Source organism: Hippoglossus hippoglossus, chromosome 10 (assembly GCF_009819705.1).
Source record: "Hippoglossus hippoglossus isolate fHipHip1 chromosome 10, fHipHip1.pri, whole genome shotgun sequence".
Classification (NCBI taxonomy): domain Eukaryota; kingdom Metazoa; phylum Chordata; class Actinopteri; order Pleuronectiformes; family Pleuronectidae; genus Hippoglossus; species Hippoglossus hippoglossus.
The window spans coordinates 23,071,103-23,084,856 of NC_047160.1; the positions used below are offsets into that span (position 1 = coordinate 23,071,103).

The window sequence follows — 13,754 nt, forward strand, 5'->3', positions numbered from 1 at the left end:
CTCTTGTTTACCGGTTCTACTCAAACACCTCGCTGTAGCTCTGCTTTGCCTCGAAGTCCTAATCTTTTCTTGCTTGTCACAGTCTATAAAATTTCTCCTCTCAGCTCACTGGTGAGCTGTGTGTGTGTGTGTGTGTGTGCGTGTGCGTGTGTCCTTGTGCGACCTCTACCACGAAAGTTCTTGTCACGTATCCTTGCTGTGTTTTTGTGTGTATTCAGCTTCAATCCTGTAATAATTCAAGTCCTTTTTAAAGCATAAAATGAGCTGGTTTGAGTTCCTTAGATATGAGGATTTGCTGCTGTGCTTTGTTTTTCATGATGGTAAAGAGACAATTTGGGGGGGTTTGAACAGATGGTGACAAAAGAAGTTATTTGAGTGTGTCAAACTGTATTTTCTGACATTTCTTATTCAGAAGATTTCATCAATTAATCCAGAAAACAATCATCAGATTAGTCTATAATGAAAATAATCATTGATTACATCCCTAGTTCAATTCATGAAAGATTCATGAGGGCAGTTATTCCAGTGTTTACTTGTGAGTGACCGCTTGTCAAAAAACAATTTATCTCAACCTCTTAAGGTAACTACTGCTCCACCACTAATGACGATTAAATGCTAGAAGTTAAATAAAGAAGATTGGTCGTCATTTATCAGTACAGATAGATTCAGCGCACAAAATTTGAATGTCCAATCATTAAAACTTGGTAATTGAGGATTAAATCACATCCGGCCTGACTCCTCCAACTGTTTGTTTTATGCAACATTACTTTTTTATCGTTGGTTTAAGTTGCACCCTGCAGGTTTCAGAATTAATAATAAAATGTAATAGATTACATGTTTGTGGTCCTCACTGGGGATGTTTTTGGAATAAACACATCACAGGAGGCCTGGCTCTTTACACTTGAGGCCACAGGAAGTCGCTGGTACACAGAAACATGTTGGTATTAAAGTTTAATCGTCGTTTTCATCACAGTTTTCAGCATTTAGCCTGTGATGGTGTGAAGAGTTGCTGAGCAGATAGCGGGTGTGGAGTTTTTTTTAATGGAAAGCACTGAATACTTAAACCTCTGGGCTGCTCTGATCTCAACAGCCACCGCTGGCCTCCACCAGTGAAGCACCACATGAAGAGTCGCTCCCACGTCACTGCCAACATGGCGCACTGTTTTGTGTCTGAATAAATCATGAAATTGGTCCTTCAGCAGGACTTTGAAAGCATTGATCCAAGAATAGCGTTGATGAAATATTAACAGCACCTGACTCGCCTACAGACTCTTAATGCTCGCTGCATATTTATGGATTTTTGATGTATACATGACACGGAAATGAGACTGCATGAATACAAAGACGCACAGGCGAGCGACCTTTGTGTAAATACAGCACGCCGGCTCACAGACGTTAACAAGGTGTCTCCATGTGGAAGGCTGAGCGTTTGTTTTGTACCAAGTTGAATACTATGACGTGTATGTCCGTTTGTTCTGTAATATATGTTCTGTGGATAAAAGGTGAACCTGTCGAGTGTGTTTGCAATAAATGTACAACTGGATTTTGTTTTTAGAAAATCCATTTTCACTTCTGGACAGAGCGTATTTGTCGCAGATGCTTTTGATGCAATATATCTTTTAGTTTCTTTATTTTGGTTCAAGCTCAGATATGCTGTACTGCTTTTATTGTTCCCTGCTCCTTTCTCGATCTGTGTGTGTCCACGCCCACATCATCTGTGCAGACCCTGTCCCTGCCCCACCCGCCTGGGTGTGTGTGTGTGCGCTGGTGACGCCCCAATGGCCACTCAGACACTGGCCTGAATCATTGATGAGCCCTTTTCACATGGCATTTGAAGAGAAATGACATAGGGTTTCGGTGAGAGACGGGGTACTGGGACTCAGGGCTTTGAAAAATTTACAGCCGACTGACAGTCTGTGAGGTGAAGATGCGTCTGGCTCTTGGATTTTGTGGACAGTTTGTAAAGACGACCTTTTCTTCGCTTTCTATTACGCAGCTCGACTACGCCGAGGTAAGAGGGTTCGCTGTGGTCGGTCGTCAGCACAGATGCTTGTTTGTATCACTGCTTTGGTTTATTCTGAGAGGTTTTCATGTTTGGAACCAGGCAATGTGGCCCCTCTGTCATTTACAGAAGTATTTTTCTTTGATGATAGCAGGAGCCCGCTATTGCTCATGCACAAGTATTTGCATTGCTTTCGTTTCTCATCTTAGTTGATTTTACTGGTTCCGCACATGTTTCATCTTGTGCTTTCAAAGAACAGGATCTGGCTGTGAGGCAGGCGGTGGAGTTTGCTGAGGAGAAGAGAGGGAAGTTAGGAGTTAATTAGCTTGGTTCCATGCACGGCAGAGTGTTTGGTATGGAGTGTTGATGACTGTTTTTCTCATACATCACTGAATACCTCTCATCAATTTCATGAAATGGCTCAAATCTGCAGTTTCTCAGATGGTCTTTTTTTTGGGAAATGCAGTGTGTCGCAGCTGATGTTTGTACCGTCGTGTGATTTCCGCAGTGTGTATGTGCCTGCTCCTCTGCATCCACTGGCTGTTTACAAATTCTGCTCTGTAGTTTGTAAAGTCGATCGTGAGTTTGGTGTCTGGCTTTGGCAGCAGCTACCAGCTTTTGAAATTAACATGTGGGTGATTTGTTGTCTTGCTCAAAGACACTTGCATAGATTCAAACTCTGACCCGATGGTTGTGTTTACAGCCGGCTGTATGTTGCCAACCGCTGACGTTGGATGGAGAAATCCCTCTATGTTAATCAATAATCAATGACTAACTCCTTGTTTGTTTCCCCCTTTCGTAGGCCACAGAGAACGAACCCGGTGACATGGACCTGAGTGGCCTGCCGGAGACCGCTGTGGACTCCGAGGAGGACGACGATGAGGAGGATATCGAGCGAGCGTCGGACCCCCTCATGAGCCGGGACATTGTGCGTGACTGCCTGGAGAAGGACCCGATGGACAGAACCGATGATGATATAGGTGAGCGCCCAGTCAGGAGTTCTAAAGCCACAAATTTTCAAACATACTGAATAAGCAACAGTGTTTACGTCTAGCTGCAGCTTATAAATACCACTATTGCAAATGCATTTATTTGGCTTTGCGGTGCAGTTTATTTTAAAAAGTCTATTTCTGTGCAAACCTGAGAGTGCAGTGTTCGCAAGACTTCTTTAGAGAATGATAGGATTTGAAGATGTCACCGAAAAACACAGAGCTGCTCTCAGCTGGGACCAAATGGGGAAACGACTGGGACAGCACTCGTCCCAGTTTACGCTAAATTCAGTTTTCTGTGTGAAAACCACACCCTCCCTTCTTATTTAAATCGGTCACAGCAAATTTGCATTCGTGTGAAGTCTGAACTGCTCTCGTTTACAACCCAAGCTTTCGAGTAATTCTCAAAGCCACATCAGGCTTGCAGTATCATATCCCTGAAAGCTACGATGACTCAACTCCAATGATAATGATAGGCATGTTGGAAAGAAAGTAGAGTACACACTCTTAGAGCTTAGCTACAGATGTGGACTGGAGGAGGATGATGCATTGAATGTAGAGAGAGTAACAACGAGTGCCAACCCCCTCCCCCCCTCTCTGCTGATGCCCCCCCTCCCTCTGCCGGCAGGCTTTTCTAGGTCACTCCGGCACATCCTCTCGCCTCACCTCTCCCAGCACATTAAACTTTCAGTGCTTCCACAGCTTCACACACGACGCTGTTGCCATGCCAAGCACAGGTCAGCCTAAACGCCAGACTGCCGCTGGCCAGCCAGTGGGGGAGACGTTGATGGTAGAAAATACATTTAAAAGAATGAAAAGATCCACAGAAACATTACTACAACACTACTATTTGCATTAATAGATATCTCTTGAGGTTATTAGATGCCACTACAAATTGTTAGACAGCTGTAGAGATTCTCAGATGCATCTAGAGATTGCCAGATAGGTCTAGAGATTGTGAGATGATTCTAGATGTGTGTGAAAATGTGGTTTTTTGGGGTCATTTGTGTGAGCAGATCCTTTAAACCTGTTCACCGCTGACGGAGCACTCAGTTTGATTTCTGTCGCGGTTCAGTGTCTCCAGTGAACTCACACAGGGGTCACGGAGCGAAGTGTCAGCGATTATTCTTGGCTCGCCCTGAAAGTTTATATCAATGGAATTGATATTTGGCTTGATGTTCTCCAGATAATGATTCCTCTGTTGGCTATTCATTGTGGTGATGATCCATTTTGATGCTCAGCCTGCAGCTCGTGCCTTCTAGGCTGGAAGTGAGGACGGGGGCGGGCGGGCCAAGAGTGCTGCACGTCCTCTCTCTCTCTCCCCTCTGGGTGTCAAGACTCTGTTTGCTCTTTTCTTTTTTCTTCCTAACCTCCCTCCACTCACTCCGCTGTCTCTCCTCTCCTCTCTCCCCCACACAGAGCAATTACTGGAGTTCATGCATCAACTGCCAGCGTTTGCAAACATGACCATGTCAGTGAGGAGGGAACTCTGCGCCGTCATGGTTTTTGCTGTGGTGGAACGCGCCGGCACCATCGTTCTCAACGATGGAGAGGAGGTGTGTGTTGCTCCACATTTATCCACATAATAAGCCTGGTCTTGTGACATTGTCTTGCCTTCGTGTGTGTGTTTGAACTGCACAGTAGTTTCACCTCTTCACGCCAATGAATCTCTATTTTTCCATTTGATGTTTTTCTGCTCTATTAAACTTGAACGGCCGACATCTCTTTATCACCAGGCCTCTCTGGGCTCCCTGAGGCAACTAAAGCAGGCATCACTTATTCTCCTTCTCTCTGGTCAGAGCATATCAATGGAGACAATTTGATCGTTTTGCTATAATGCACTCAAACAATAGAGAGGAGAACTTGCCTCGAAGGCCTGGACACTAAATCTCCAGTCACAGGGAATTCAAGGTTCACGGAGTCGCTGTCGGCTTTAAAGCTGTGAGTCTTTAAAATGTGGGTCAGCTTTTCAGGAATTCTTAAAACAATCCCAGCTAATGAAAAATAAGAGTATCCTCTTTTTAATCAAGCATTTACGACTTCTAACAATACTTCTAGTGCATTGTAATGTATTTTAGTTGTGTTTTGCTGGACAGATTTATTATTCCCATGCTATCACTGTATCCTTCAGAGGAAAGTTAGAAACCATCTGCAGCAGCATTGTGTAGTTACTGCATATGGTTCTTTTTGATTAATAACTTTATGTCGTTCATTGACAACAGCTGTTAGGAACATTTGTATTATTTATTTCATCATTATTACTGTTTCTCCTTCTGTTGTTTTCATTCCGTGCTCTCTTCTCTTCTTCTAACGTCTAACCACCATCTCCTCGTGTTTTTGTACAGTTGGATTCCTGGTCAGTGATTCTCAACGGTTCGGTGGAAGTGACGTATCCCGACAGCCGGACGGAGATCCTGTGTATGGGGAACAGCTTTGGGGTGTCACCGACCATGGAGAAGGAATACATGAAGGGTGTGATGAAGACCAAGGTGGACGACTGCCAGGTAGGATAATAATATGTTTGTACAGGACCACTGAGCTCTTCCACTGCTCAGGTTATCGGGTCAATTTCCTTTTCATCTTGGTGTGAAAATCATGGCATGACCCCTGCTGTCACTGAGAGCCACTTGACGTAAAGGTGTTGGCACTCATGGAACTCAAATCTTCTTGGACAGTAGCATCCCCCAGATATTTTGAAAGCGACTCAGTCGGCACATGTAAAGAGCAAGTATGCTTAATGGGAATGAAGCAGTGAAAGTAACAACACAGAAAAGTTTCAGGAACTTAGGTCATCACAGGCACTTGAATAAGTAAATCTCTGCTCCTAATTTGTGATTTACTGCCATGGAAAATCCTTTAGTTGCCAGGCAGAATTTATTTCTATTCAGCTGTTATCTGTTTAAATTTCATTTGGACATTAATTTATGATCATTAATTCTTAAACTGTCATCAAGAGATGATACTAGATTAGGAGATTAGGAATTAACATGATTTTTTTGTTTCAAACTTAGTCAAATCTGCCTCTTAACGCTTGTTTTTCCTGGTCTTGTCCAGTTTGTGTGCATAGCCCAGCAGGACTACTGCTGCATCCTCAACCAGGTGGAGAAGAACATGCAGAAGGTCGAGGAGGAAGGTGAGATCGTCATGGTGAAGGAACACCGCGAGCTGGATCGCACCGGCACCAGGAAAGGACACATCGTAATCAAGGTGAATAATCTACCATCAGTCAATTTACTTTAATCCCAAAAAACTGTCAGGAGTGCTCGGTTTAGCATCAGATATCTGAGGGATTATGTCTAAAAATATATGACCAGACCTCTATTATATAAAAATAATGTTTCAATGTTAAACCTCAGGGCACGCCGGAGCGTCTCACCATGCACCTAGTGGAGGAGCACTCGGTGGTGGACCCCACGTACATCGAGGACTTCCTGTTGACCTACAGGACCTTCCTCTCCAGCCCCATGGTCGTGGGCAAGAAGCTCCTGGAGTGGTTCCATGACCCCAGTCTCAGGGACAAGGTACAGGTAGAAGTAATAATACAATTATTAAACAATAAATACTGCAATTAATTGAATGAATGAGTAAATTGCTTTACCCTTGAAAATATAGCAATATAACACTCAACCAGTAAACTGTATGTTGACCTGTGCCGATCATGTGATTGCTCCAGGTTACACGGGTAGTCTTGCTGTGGGTAAACAATCACTTCAATGACTTTGAGGGTGACCCTGCCATGACTCACTTTCTGGAGGAGTTTGAAGGCAATCTGGAGAAAGAAGTAAGTGTTACAAATCCACTTTGTGGAAAATTTTGAAGGTGCGAAATTGTATTTTGTCAATTTGTGTCACTTTTCTCATATCTGTGTGTTGTTTTTTTCCCTCTCCCAGAAAATGTGTGGGCACCTCAGACTGTTAAATATAGCATGTGCTGCTAAAGCCAAGCCGCGGCTGGTGACACTGACCAAGCCGTCCAGGGACTCTCCTCTGGCGTTCAGCCTGCTCGGAGGTCAGGAGAAAGGTTTTCGCGTCTTTATCGATGCCGTGGAGTCCGGGAGCAAAGCTGCAGAAGTCGGCCTTAAGCGTGGAGATCAGGTAAGAAATCTTCACCTTAACACCTTGCATATCATTTAAGGACACTGATACCATCCTCCGTAACTTCCTCTACGTCACCATCTTTATCAGTCACTATATACAGTTCTGGGATTAGATTTTTTTCAATTTTAGTGTTGCGTGTGTGTAGCTGCACATAACCTCCAACTTTTTAAAGTTCAGCAGTCTCTAAAAACCTTTCCCACAGTCGTCTAAAACTGAGGAGAAATCCCTCCTGTCACAGACCCGCATTTGAATTGAATTCTTGTTGTGAAACCGGTTTTACATTTTGCCAGTAGCAGCGGGCGCCCCCCGTGTTGGCTTTCTCCTCGCAACCGAAACTCTCAACCGTTTTCACACTCGGCCGTCCTCATGGCTTTAAGCAAAGTCTCTTAATCCTTGAAACCATCTTGAGAGTGTCTGGATGCGAGTTAAGCCCTCTTGACTCCACAAACATCCCCTGCAGCTGTTTCCCCAAAAGGAAGCAGAGAAGCTGACATGTTTGGAAGCATTCACTCTCTCATACCCGCTCACACGTTCAGGTTTCTTTAGACGCTTCAGATTCAGCCTCGGTTACTGTCGTCGTTAACTCAGAACATTTCAGAGCTCCAGTTTTAAAGAGAGTATTAATCTCACATCTCGAGCATTAGTCCCTCTGTAGTAAACCTCAGCATCTCTCTAATCGCTTCTCATCCCAAAACAAATATTTAGTCAGTCTTTACTCGCAGAGGGTAGCCAATGCTTAACTTACAGTCAAAGGTGACTTCCTCTCCCACTAAAGAGGAAGCGGCGAAGCCTGGTTGGCAGATTGCGTTTGAATGCAAATATCCGGCCCTTATACAGAGGTCAAGCTGTAAAGACCAAGACGAGACAATTTGAAGGTGGCGCCGCCCTCGTTAATGTCAGAACCATGTGCTGGACTAAATGTCGCGTTGTAAAACAAACCAGCTTTCAACAATTTATTACCTGCCTTTGTTGACTACAAAGAATAAAGTTAAGAGGTCATTTCCTTCAGTCTAAGGTTGAACACTATTCTGATTCAGTCTGACAGAAGGAGTCAGTGAGATTTTTTCAATGTTTCTCATACCCACCAGTTTAACGATGGAGTTTAATGATGGATCTCTTCTGTCTGCAGATCTTAGAGGTCAATGGGCAGAACTTTGAGAACGTCCAGCTCAACAAAGCCAACGAGATCCTGAAGAACAACACACACTTGTCCATAACTGTGAAAACAAACCTCTTAGGTAAGTAAATAGATTTAAAATAATCTTTTGTTAACATTTAATGAGTCATGGCTATCATTGTCCTATTGTCATAAATCTAATAATAATAAAGCTAAATGAAAAGAGAGAGGGACTGACAAGAATTCATAAGGTGGCCATTTGTCAGAATGATGTTCGCCAAGAATATGGCTCATCCCTTTATCCGCTTTTTGTCACTTACCTCTCTAGTGTTTAAAGATCTTCTAACGAGGCCTGAACAGGACCACGACCTGGACGGCGAGGAGGAACACGACAGGAAGAACGGGGCGCCACACCTCCCGAAGATCGGAGACATCAAGAAGGCCAGCCGCTACTCCATCCCCGACCTGGCGGTGGACGTGGAGCAGGTGATGGGCCTGGAGAAGGTCAGCAAGAAGGCGAAGACCAACTCGGTGGGAGGACGCAACAAGCTGAAGAAGATGTTTGACAAGACGCTCACCAGCATCCTGCCTCCCAAACCATACAAGTAATGAGACACATATATACTTTTTGTGTGGCTTTGCTAAATACCAACTTGATTAATTAATTTGGAAGCAGACGTAAGACGTGATTAATGGTCTCCCTGAATCTGACAGGTCTTGATGTATCGCATCTTGTAGCATTAATGATAAATAATATACTGTTTAAATGATTAACATTCAACATTAAGAGTTTCTTTTGGATTTAATTTAGTAAGAAAAACAAATAGAAGTTGATAATAAAGGTGTATATGTTAAAATTGTTACAAGAAAAATCTGAGATAGTGATTTCATTATCTATGGCAATGCTGAGTTTTTCTAACTGCGATTGCTAAGTCATCCGGTTTGTTATTCTAATGAACCGGCACAGAGCACAGACCTTAAATAGATGTTTCTGTTCACTGACCCACATGTGCTCCTGTCAAAGCACCAGTCAACCAGCTTTAGGTGTGAAACGAATACTTTCTCTACACCCAGTGTCCACACCTCCAATTCTATCCAACACAAACATCGCCCTCTGCCTGTTGCTGACAGAACTGCTGCCTCCCCTCCCTCCCTCTCTGCCTTGTTTCCATAGTGAGGTTTGCGTGGGCCAATCGCAGGACGACAGCATCGTGGGGATGAAACAGTCCAAACAGATCGCACCAGCTCTGCCCGTCAGTGGAAACCTGTCGTCGTCAAACCCCGACCTGCTGCAGTCGCACCACCGCATCCTCGACTTCAACAACCAGCCAGGTGCGTTTTCAACTGGCGAGAAAATGTATTGTGGCAAAAATCACTTTTTTATGTTTTATCATTGTAGGAAAGTGGATCTCTGAGCTTGGGAACCACATTATGATAAAGGGAATTTAACACCTTTCATAGATCAAAGTGTCTTTTCAACTTGATCCATTGACACTGATTAATACAACCACAGATATAGCTGACATATTTCATCCCTCAGTATTTATATGAAGTCACGTCGTCCAGCCCTGCAGTACATTTTGTCCACTCTGCTTTACCCACTGTAAAGCTCCAGTGGTAGAACTATAGCCTCTTTATTTGTCACTGTATCTTTATTAACTCCTGTCCCGTCACATGTTGTTTATGTCCCTCCAGTTCCAGTTATACCGAGTGAGTATCCATTTCTCTCCCCGTGATCCTGCTTCTCTTAGCACAGCAGAGTCTTTGTCAATGATCTCAGCCTCTCAAACTTAGCAGCATTAATACATTTGCTGTACTCTAGTTTGCAGATGTAACATAAACTCAATAAATCAGCTTTCTGTGGGCACATGGGCAGTGATTTTAATCTTGGAGACTTGGGATCATATGATTTTGTTTTTTAAGGTGTGTTTCCAATCAAACTAATGAATGATGGGAAATGTAGTTTTCAGTTGACATCACAATCAAAACACTGGGATCGAAGGGCTTTGGCAAAACAAAAGTGATTGGTGTTGTTTAGATTCAATCTTCTTTTCCCTCACAGTAAAATCGGATTAGCGTTCAGCATTTATCCTCCTAACCATCATGTGTCATCCACAGATTTGTCAGACCAGGTATTACGAGTCTTCAAGGCCGACCAGCAGTCTCGGTACATCATGATCGGGAAGGACACGACGGCGAAGGAGGTGGTGGCCCAGGCTATCAGGGAGTTTGCCCTGACGGCAGCAGCGGAGGCTTATTCGCTGTGTGAGGTGTCCGTCACGCCGGAGGGCGTCATCAAGCAGAGGCGATTACCAGACCAGCTTTCTAAACTCGCCGACAGGATTCAGCTCAGCGGCAGGTAATGACGTCTTTAGTTTGATGTGCTAATCCCTAATCGCAGCCTTTTTCCTCTTCTTTCTTACATGAAGGTGGGGGTTGCACTTCGAACCTCCAGAGACCAACCTGATCAAATATTGGTCAAATAAAAATAGATAAGTGCTGCAGTTAACAGTAATTGCCATTATTGATTAACCCCAATTGATCATTTAGTCTATAAAAGGTCAGAAATGGTAATTGTATTTTCCAGGCCCCCAAGGGGAATATCCAAAGTTCCTTCATTGAGAATGACGTAAAACATAAAATAGCTGTTTTCTCGATCGATTATTAGTTCCAGCACTAAAATAATCCAGTTTTCCTCCATCATTAGATACTACCTGAAGAGCAACATGGAGACGGAGACGTTATGTTCAGACGACGACGCCCAGGACCTCCTTAGGGAAGGCCAGATCTCTCTGTTACAGCTCAGCACGGTGGAGGTGGCCACTCAGCTCTCGATGCGGGCTTTTGAACTTTTCTGTGCCATCGAGCCCACCGAGTACATCGACGACCTGTTCAAGCGGCGCTCGAAGACGGGCTCGTTCAGCCTGAAGCGCTTCGAGGAGGCCATCAATGACGAGACCTTCTGGGTGGCCACGGAGGTGACGCGGGAGCCCAACCAGCTCAAACGCATGAAGAACGTCAAGCACTTCATCAAGATCGCCCTGCACTGCCGCGAGTGCAAGAACTTCAACTCCATGTTTGCCATCATCAGGTGAGAGGGAGCACTGGATGTGATCTGTGAACAAGTTCGGTTTGATTTAATTGCCTTTTGAAGATCTTATTTATACTGTATATCTGTCGATCTCTTCTCTCCACAGTGGTCTGAACCTGGCTCCGGTCTCCAGACTGAGGGGGACGTGGGAAAAGCTACCGAGCAAGTATGAGAAGCTGTTCGGGGACCTGCAGGACCTTTTCGATCCTTCCAGAAACATGGCCAAGTACAGGAATGTGCTCAACAATCAAAACCTCCAGCCACCAATCATCCCCTTGTTCCCCGTCATCAAGAAGGACCTCACCTTCTTACACGAAGGTAGTTGATTCATCAAAATCCTGAATATCAGATTGTAGAGTTTGCTTTTGTTGGTAATGGTTCATATGTGGTCATCGCTACAAAGTTATAATGATTACAATAAAAGTCTTAGTCTTTCTAGACCAACAGTGTAGAATCTAAAAAAACTTAGATTATTTTACGTGAAAGCAGTGAACAAATCTAGATTATTTCAATGAACACTAGATAGGAATTCTTACATAATTCAATATATTAAAATGTAATATTTAGATGTTAATCTATGTGAATTCCACTATTTTGAAGCTAGGTTATACAGAAAATGTCAGATTCTGGTCTGAAATTAAGTTGCAACATGTTCTGACTTGTACCTTTCGAAGTGTAGTATTAATATCATTACTCTTGCTGTGCTCCTGATCAGTTCTATCGGATGTGTAACCCCCCGTTTTCTTCGTCTTAGGCAATGACTCTAAAGTGGACGGGCTGGTGAACTTCGAGAAGCTGAGGATGATCGCCAAAGAAATCCGCCATGTTGGTCGCATGGCTTCCGTCAACATGGACCCGGCCCTCATGTTCCGGACAAGGTGAAGACCACTTTTAAAATGCTAACGCCGGATTTCAGATTATTATACGTGATCCTTCACCCTCCCTGTAGCAGCAGTCAGCGCACCTCCGACTAACCAGGCTCTGTTGGGGTTAGCCGGTTCACATAGATTCAGTTAAGATTTCTGCATCACGCTTCTCTTCCAAGCAGCTGTTCCCTCTGGCAACTGTTCCCTCTGGCAACCGTTCCCCCCCCATACACATTGTTGGCATAAGATGTGCACAGTGCTCCCGTGAAAGTGTGTCTTTGTCTAATGATGTCTCTTCCTAGTGGAGTTGTTACCATTTGATTCCCTCTCCGCTGACTTTTCATGTGGGTGAAATTGCTTCTCTTTGGTGATCTTGGTGGTCTTTCCTGTCCTAAGCTTTGTCTCCCTCTCTCTTTCTCTCTCGACTCATCCACCCTTTGCCCCCCATGCTTCTCTGTTCATGGCACCCAACCCTCTAGGAAGAAGAAGTGGAGAAGTTTAGGGTAAGTTTGGTCACCACCTGCACCACGGCCCCTTTACGCTGCCAATTTGCAAGCTGCTTTTCTTCTTTGTTTCCTCTAATCAGTTTGAGTTTAATCCTCCTGCTAACACTGCCTGAGCCTAACCGAAGGGCATGAATTCAAATAAAGGTCACTTTTGCTAACATTGGTGGGAACAAACCACATAAATTGAGCCACATTAGAATATAATATATAATATTACTGATACGGGCATCTAGCCTTGCGTAGCAAATGTGACCTTTTGTTATATGTTGTTTTAACTAACACTATGCATGAAGCTTTAGTTTCGGGACGTTGAGGTTTTATCTGTTTGTCAAACCTCCGAACAACCAGAGGTTCTGGATATCAAGTGTTTGCTTTTTTTAAGTCATGCTTTACATTCCTGTGGTCAAATGGGAAATCATTGCATATGCTGAGCACTCAATGGGGAACATCACCTAAAAGGAAATGTTCCCATAATTATGATTCAGCATCTTGTAATTATGAGAAAAATGTCTCGTGATTTATAAGATCTGCATCTTGTAATTACGAGATAATAAGGACATAATGACATGAATGAAGTCATAATTACGAGAACGTTTTCTTCCCGTGCAGAAGCTTTGTGTGATGACGGTGAAAAACACTTTTTTTAATCCACATTGAAAACACCAAATGAAAATAAAACTTGATGCGTCATTGACAAACAGGCTTTTGTCTGTGTTCCGTTTGACCTGAGTCATCTGCCAGAAAAGGCTTTTACTACTACTACAAGCAGCTCTGACTCAAGCCACAGAAATGTAAACTATGACCGTGTTACACTTGTAGAAGGCCCCCCCTTTCTACTCCCCCCTGTTTGGCTTAAAACACCACCTCCCTCCTCACCCCCCCATCCCCATGCTGCCTGGAATGTCTGGAATGTTTTGGTGTTGAGAGGAGCTCCTGTAGCCCCCCCTCTGCATGTCCTTTTTTTAAATATACCATGTCCTACGTGCAGAGCAGCAGCATATCTATATCCATACTCACCTGTAGGTTCATTTACAATCTGAAGCAATATCTAATTCTCTGCCCTCTTCTGTGTTTTTCTGTGTCCTT

At 43.9% G+C, this 13,754-nt stretch overlaps 1 protein-coding gene across 19 annotated transcripts in view; it reads left to right on the top strand.

Moving 5' to 3' along the window:
• rapgef2 (Rap guanine nucleotide exchange factor (GEF) 2) overlaps window positions 1-13,754 on the top strand; it is a 96,923-nt gene that overhangs the window by 76,299 nt on the left and 6,870 nt on the right. For 7 of the 19 annotated variants that reach the window (XR_004615324.1, XM_034598985.1, XM_034598986.1 and 4 more), the window contains 16 exons: window positions 2,805-2,982; window positions 4,411-4,547; window positions 5,337-5,495; window positions 6,046-6,198; window positions 6,348-6,512; window positions 6,665-6,772; window positions 6,882-7,085; window positions 8,218-8,326; window positions 8,534-8,810; window positions 9,380-9,537; window positions 9,901-9,915; window positions 10,324-10,564; window positions 10,913-11,296; window positions 11,403-11,614; window positions 12,051-12,174; window positions 12,642-12,665. Coding sequence is in view for 18 of the 19 variants with exons in the window: in XM_034598985.1 (XP_034454876.1) it covers window positions 2,805-2,982; window positions 4,411-4,547; window positions 5,337-5,495; window positions 6,046-6,198; window positions 6,348-6,512; window positions 6,665-6,772; window positions 6,882-7,085; window positions 8,218-8,326; window positions 8,534-8,810; window positions 9,380-9,537; window positions 9,901-9,915; window positions 10,324-10,564; window positions 10,913-11,296; window positions 11,403-11,614; window positions 12,051-12,174; window positions 12,642-12,665 (2,648 nt within the window). In the remaining variant the exon portion in view is untranslated. Of the gene's footprint in view, window positions 1-2,804; window positions 2,983-4,410; window positions 4,548-5,336; window positions 5,496-6,045; window positions 6,199-6,347; window positions 6,525-6,664; window positions 6,773-6,881; window positions 7,086-8,217; window positions 8,327-8,533; window positions 8,811-9,379; window positions 9,538-9,900; window positions 9,916-10,323; window positions 10,565-10,912; window positions 11,297-11,402; window positions 11,615-12,050; window positions 12,175-12,641; window positions 12,666-13,754 lie in introns of all 19 variants that reach the window. The other 12 variants (XM_034598990.1, XM_034598991.1, XM_034598992.1 and 9 more) reach the window with 4 other exon arrangements.